Source organism: Leptodactylus fuscus, chromosome 3 (assembly GCF_031893055.1).
Source record: "Leptodactylus fuscus isolate aLepFus1 chromosome 3, aLepFus1.hap2, whole genome shotgun sequence".
Lineage (NCBI taxonomy): Eukaryota > Metazoa > Chordata > Amphibia > Anura > Leptodactylidae > Leptodactylus > Leptodactylus fuscus.
In genome coordinates, this window is record NC_134267.1 from 197,691,227 (window position 1) to 197,698,211 (window position 6,985).

The 6,985-nt window shown below is 39.0% G+C and overlaps 1 protein-coding gene across 7 annotated transcripts in view; it reads left to right on the forward strand.

Moving 5' to 3' along the window:
• The window catches only part of TRIP12 (thyroid hormone receptor interactor 12), a 78,761-nt gene extending 72,255 nt beyond the window's left edge, over positions 1-6,506 (forward strand). For all 7 annotated transcript variants that reach the window (XM_075269032.1, XM_075269034.1, XM_075269033.1 and 4 more), the window contains 8 exons: positions 120-234; positions 585-739; positions 875-1,039; positions 1,692-1,856; positions 3,612-3,725; positions 4,071-4,165; positions 4,259-4,362; positions 5,042-6,506. In XM_075269032.1, coding sequence (XP_075125133.1) covers positions 120-234; positions 585-739; positions 875-1,039; positions 1,692-1,856; positions 3,612-3,725; positions 4,071-4,165; positions 4,259-4,362; positions 5,042-5,238 — 1,110 coding nt within the window. In that variant the 3' untranslated portion in view covers positions 5,239-6,506. The remainder of the gene's footprint in view (positions 1-119; positions 235-584; positions 740-874; positions 1,040-1,691; positions 1,857-3,611; positions 3,726-4,070; positions 4,166-4,258; positions 4,363-5,041) is intronic.
• Positions 6,507-6,985: the final 479 nt, after the last annotated feature.

Here is a 6,985-nt window from a genome sequence, read left to right on the forward strand (position 1 = left end):
GCCTGTGTGGACGCATAGTTGGCCCTATGGTTAAAGCGGCCTGGTTTGTGTTAGACTTGTTACTCGTATGTTGCTTTACACTGCTCGTTCTAATTTTTAATTTTCAATTTGTGTATTAGGTTGGAACTGGATTGGGACCCACTTTGGAGTTTTATGCACTTGTATCTCAGGAATTACAAAGAGCCGACCTTGGCCTATGGAGAGGTGAAGAAATCACACTCACTAATCCTAAAGGTAATTGTCATTTCTCTAAAGCAGTCTATGAACATTAGATGTGTATTGGCCAACAATCTATAGTGTATGGGGGCCTGTAAGTATTCCCGATGGCAGATGTTGAAGAATAAGGATCAAGCAATTGCATTTCAACTTCCTCGTCCTTTTGTTCTTAAGAATATAAGCCACTGGCTGAGGTTTCTTGGACATGTACACTCCGCCTCTCCCTGTTAGAAACTTATTCAGAACGGTGTATGTGTATTGAGAAGTTCGGGCTGATGAATAGTTAGTAGACAGCAGTATGTATTATGTGGCCAACATTAGTTTTGTTTGGATTCACAACTTGGGGTCAAATTTTTTATTTTTTGTAGGAAGTCAAGAAGGGACCAAGTACATTCACAACATGCAGGGCCTGTTTGCTCTTCCTTTTGGTCGGACTGCTAAGCCAGCACATATCGCTAAAGTGAAGATGAAGTTCCGTTTTCTTGGGAAATTAATGGCAAAAGCCATTATGGACTTCAGACTGGTGAGTGCTTCTCTATACCTGGATCTGCCATTACTTTTTATGGTTGGTTGGAGTGCTTTATAAGCAAATGAAACTTCAAGTGTTGTCATTACATTTCTGCTTGAAAATCTGTGACCCTTTGGTGTTTTTCCTTAGGTGGACATTCCTCTTGGACTCCCATTCTATAAATGGATGTTAAGACAGGAATCCTCTTTGGCCTCACATGACTTGGTCAATGTTGACCCAGTGGTGGCAAAATCTGTTTATCATCTGGAAGATATTGTGAGGCAGAAAAAGAGACTGGAACTGGATAAGGCACTGGTAACTATTTCTCTAGTTATGGTGTGTGATATGTGTCGTCATATTAAATACATTTATGGCTTTGTGTTAAGAGGGGCATATGCTAAAGGTCTCTGACTTTCAGGTTGATGCAAGTAGAAGAGTCAAAACAAACTTTTCCTTTTGTTCTTTGTACGAAGCTGAGAAATTTCTCAATAGGTTGCTAAAACTGACATCTGCATTACATGATCATGCTAGACTTGTAGGTATTTCTCCTTACACATGCACATTTGGTTGCATTTGATGACTTGTATCAGGGATCATTAGTTTTCTTCCTAATCCATCAGCACCTCCAACTCCTACTGTTAACCTGCCTAGTAGTACTGTAGCGTAATGGCTTATTTTGGCTTCTAGCAGAAAAGATTGTTCAGGTTAAGAAAATTTAAGATTGAGTTTAATTCTGTTATTCCTAAACATTAGCGAGTGTCAAAACCTCTACACTGATCTGCCACCAGGTGGCACATTGGCTCATTAGATGTAGTGTAAGTGACTTGCTCGTGTACCAAGAAGATTTGCTGACCATTATAAAGGCAAAAGCAGCCATAGCCATCTTTTTCTAATCCTGTAACTTATTTTTAAGTGTTTTTTACCTTGTGTGCTTGATTTTAATGCTCCTATGTATGATCCATCATAGACCAAAGAGAGTCTGCAATTTGCACTTGAAAGTTTGAATATGAATGGCTGCTCTATAGAAGACTTGGGACTGGACTTCACACTACCAGGATTTCCCAATATTGAGTTAAAGAAGGGAGGGAAGGATGTGCCTGTCACTATTCACAATCTGGATGAATATATACGGGTAAGTGAAATGAACTTTGGTACAAGATGTCCTTGTAACATGGAAGTAATGCGTAGGTAGGAAATTCTTAACCTGTATTTCGTTCTTATTTTTACACTTCTTATTCCTTGCAAATGTCACAATCTCTTATACTTGTATTCTCAGCCCTTCACTAGGGCCCATTTCATAGGAAGTATACAGCGCACAATGAAGCATATCTTCAGGCAATGGGGTTCTGAAAGAGACCAGTCACTGCATCCAAAAATGGGAAATTGCTGATATTTGAGGAACACCATCTCCATTTTTCTTGAAAGTTTATATATATATATATATATATATATATATATATATATATATATATATATATATATATATATGTATAGATTCTTATTTATTTAGAAAACTGCAGTCTTCATTTTGATTTGGTGATCATGTAAAGTAAGGCTAGGTTTACAGATTCCACCTAAAATCATCCCAAAGAAAAGTCCTGAAAGAAGGACTTTTCTCTCTGCCAGTTTTATACTGGTTATAATTTATGGTATCCGCAGGTAACTGTTTTATTTTAAGCGGACAAGCTTTCTTTCAGTTCCCCATACAGACCCGAATGACTGAGACCTGAATGCTAGTGTGAACTTGGCGTAAAATGTGTCAGCAATTGCTAAAAAGAAATGAGTCTGGGTAAAATAGAGAACAATGTGTATTCAAGTGTACTATAGAGATGAGCGAGTACTATTCCAAACTCCAGTTTCAAATAGCACGCACCCATAGCAATGAATGGACGTAACCAGAACACAGAGGAAGAAGAAAGCAGCCATGTTTGTTTGTTTGTTTTTTTTTGTTTGTTTTTTTTTAATATTAAGCACAACCCGTTTTAATATTGGTGGTGGAATTGCTTTGTTTGAGTGACCGCCACATTATAGCCATAAAAAAAAACAACTGATGTGTATAGCAAGCTTAAAGGGGTTGTGCAGGATCATTAAAATGAGTTGCATGCAGCAGGGGTCGTTCTGGGCCAGCTGTCATCACTACCACTCTGTATACAAAATGGCTGCAGCATTGACATCACATCGACTGGACCACTGCAGCCAAACGCCCCAATATAAAGCAGACAGTCCCACTGACATTGTCATCGCAGTGACAGTCGGGCCAGCACAGGAAAGGAGGGGAGGATATGGGAAAGGTCTGGGGTTTTTTTGTTTTTTTTTTATAGCCCTTCCCCCCCCTGCATACATTTTTTTTTTATTTTCTGGGCTTAAAGGGGTTTTCCGACAAAGAAAAGTCAGTAAGATCTTTGTCCCCACTCCAGTCATTCTGAGCACAGCCAAGCTAAAAACGGGCAGGGCTGCTGGTGGATTGTGGAAGGGGGCAAAGGTCCTGCAGACGTTGTAGGTCAGTCCCTTTTAAGAACGGAATCCCTAGCAGCAAGGAGTACATGGTGAAAGCAAAGGAGGAACACCTGCAATGTGAACAGAGCTGTTCTATCGGCTGCTGAAAATCCTCCATCTATTTACTGCAGTTTCTATTACCCTTCCTAAGTTAGAGAGAAACGAAACTTGTGCAACAACTTTTCGTGTTGAAGGCTTCCCAGGAAGTAGTGCTTTGGGGCTAGATGTAATTGAAACGTAGCACAGTATGAAGTTGGCCTGCTGGGTTGTCTCATTTAACAGTGGGGAACAGAGTCCTGTCTGGCGCACTGGCAGGTAATTACGGCTGGAGCTGACATCCAAGGCATATGGGAACGTGCAGATAACATGCATCTTCTGTGTTTCTTTGCAGCTGGTAATTTATTGGGCATTGAATGAAGGCGTCTCCAGGCAGTTTGACTCTTTTAGAGATGGCTTTGAATCAGTCTTCCCTCTTAACCACCTGCAGTATTTTTATCCAGAGGAGGTTTGTAATTTTACTTTATTCTAATAGTTTTTTTTTTGGCGAGTTTTATGATATGCTAATGTGTTCATCTGGTGACCTTTTCAGTAAATTGCCTTCATGACATTGGTTCACAGTTTTTGCAGTAATATTACAATTCCATGTTTGTACAGTATGAGTGTTTACATGATGGATCTGTATGTCACGCATACATCAGACTTCTCAAAGGCTGAGTTCAGACGGGTGGGGGTTTTTGGTCAGGATTTTGACGTGGAATCCACCTCTGCATCAAATTCCAGACCAAAAAACCCCATCTATACTCAACCAAACACTACCTGGTAATTCTTAGATCATGTTCTATCTCAACAGCTGGATCAACTTCTCTGTGGCAGTAAGGCCGATCCTTGGGATGTGAAGACGCTGATGGAGTGCTGTAGGCCTGACCATGGATATACTCATGATAGGTCAGCCTTAAATCTGGTTTTAGGTCATCTTGTGTAGTTGTATGGTAAACGCTTCACCATTATAACTTTTAATGTCTTTCTGTTCTCTTGCAGTCGTGCTGTGAAATTTCTCTTTGAAATCCTCAGTAGTTTTGACTATGAGCAGCAGAGACTTTTCCTCCAGTTTGTCACAGGGAGCCCAAGACTGCCAGTTGGAGGTGAGACGTGACTTTTTTACTTGTTAAACCATCAAATAATAGTAAAAGGCAATGAGTTTGGTTTGGCAGTCAATAGAGCAGAATATACATTAGTGACTTGTTCATCATATAAAGGTTTAGGGTTAACCCTTTTGAACCCAGTACAATTTAATAGTTTACAACTAAAGTAAACACGGGGCAAGTTGTCAGCGGATTTTGAGGCGGAATCCGCCTCAAAATCCGCTACTCCCGTTGACTTCAAAGGCAGCCGCTCGCTTCTTTTTTTCCAGCTAACTCGTAGCGGAAATAAGAAGCGAGCTGCCCTATCTTGCCGCGGATTCCAAGGCTGAATCAGCCGCAGGACTCCGGCCCATTCATTTGGACCTAATCCATTGACGCAATGTGCACACGCGGAGCCCCATGTGAACTAACCCTTACTGCATTTACTTATGAAGTGAGTTATTTATCATATGGATTATGTTGAGGATACCAAATATTTGATGTCTTGCAGAAACCAGATTTGTGAAAAAAAAAAATGTGATTTTACTGATCTTTTATGTTTAATTTCATTGTGTCCCCCCCCCTCAAAAGGATAAGAGCAGTTCCAACCTGCCTGACCCTTATTTCCTAGTTTGTAGATTTACTTAATTCTATTTTGTGTATATAATGGTTTTTATATATTTATATCTCTTTACCATAGGCTTCCGGAGCTTGAACCCTCCACTCACCATAGTCCGCAAGACCTTTGAATCCACCGAAAACCCTGATGATTTCTTGCCCTCCGTTATGACTTGCGTCAACTACCTTAAGCTGCCAGACTATTCTAGCATTGAGATTATGCGTGAGAAACTGTTAATTGCTGCACGCGAAGGACAACAGTCATTCCACCTTTCCTGATCCGATGGGACTTACCACGGACCTTGCTTAAGATGATAGCAAATCATGATTACTTTTCTAAACATGTCACCAGAGTCAAGGCGACAATCTCCGCCTTATTGTAGAGAAAAAAAAAACAAAACGATGCAGATTACTACAAACACACAATAAAAAATAAAAGGAGACCTACTAGTTCCATTAAGCAGCCCCCCCGGACATCTAAAAACTGATCAGGCTTGAAAGATACATGACATAAGTTTGTTTAGAAAGTTTTTTTTGTTTTTTTCTTTTGCTTAAATTATCCTTTATTTGAAGAGTGAAGTTTTTAAATTGCTTTGCCGTGTGACTTTAAAAAGGAGGGATATTAAAGAAAAACAGTCTATAAGGAAGAAAAAAAAGGGATGTTTTTGAAGCTGGAAAAAAAATAAATCTTGCTGTGCAGTTTAAAAAAAATAATAATAAAAAAAATCCCAGTCTGTGTGTATCCATCAAGCTAAATACGAGTCACCACCCTCCACCATCGTTCCCATCTGAAAGCAGATTCTGCATACAGGTACATGGAATCGCAAGGCCCGTTCTTTGACAAATTTAGTCGCGTATTTGAGTGTAATTTCTCACTTGACGCAGCCTCCCCGATATCTTGTTATGTGCAATTGAGTTTCCTGCAAATGCAGATGTGACGGCAGGCGCCTCATTGTTAGTTTTTGTGGAAGGAGCCTCTGAGTATAGTAACATCGATCAGACGGTAACGTTACCCGACACGCTCTAGCTGATGATCTGAGAAGAAGCAGAGGTTTCATGGTTTGTTCTGGCCTTTTTTTTTTCCAGGATACTTTAAAACTGTTTACACAGTATATAAAGAACTGAGTGATGTTTTTTTTTTTGTTTGTTTCTTTTGATTTTGTTTCAAATGTAAAACTTAAAAAAAAAAAATTAAAAAAATAAAACAAAAAAAACTGGCTGGCCTGTATTTATCCAAATACAGCCATAGCATTTCAATTTAATGTATATTTTTAAAAAAGTTATAAAAAAAAAATACAGTTTAATGCCCTGTTTAATTTTTCTTTTTCTTCAGATTATTATATATATATTTTTTTTTTTTAAGTTTTTTGTTTTGTTTTTTTTCCTGGGTCTAGTTTGGGAGGGAGGGTTGGTAATGTTTTGACAATGAAAGCAAATGTTCTCAATGTCCTGTTCTATGTGCTGATTTCTCAGATCTGCAATAATCTACTTCATCAGGTTCATGTTTTTACCTGAATATAAATAAAACAGAGAAAAAGTTTGCTTCATGTTTTTTAGTTTACTTTATTTTGTTCCATTTTCATTTGTTTGCAGCACATCTCGTGTGTGTGTTTGTGTGTGTGTTCCTTCACTTTGCAACGAAGGTTCATATGTTAAAGAGGACCTTATCACTTCCAACAATGCAAGCTCTTTTGCTTTCTTTTTAATCTATTTATTCTTCTCTTGTTCCCACCATTCTTGAGGAATCGGTGTAGCTAGTTTTGGAGCCTTAGGGGGCATTCACACAGAGTAAAGTGGCGCTGATTCTGCCACGGTAACATGAACCGTCACTATGGCCTAGGGTTCGATCGAACCCTGGTTAAGAACCACTGGTCTAGAGAATAAAAACTACTAACTGTTGGAATCAGTGGAGCAGCACCAATAAAATGATGCAAAAAGTTTGAGGAGTTTGGTCGTGAAAGGGTTCTCTTTAAATTGGCCATAGATGTAAAATTTCTCCACCTGTTTTATGCATTCAGATTATTTT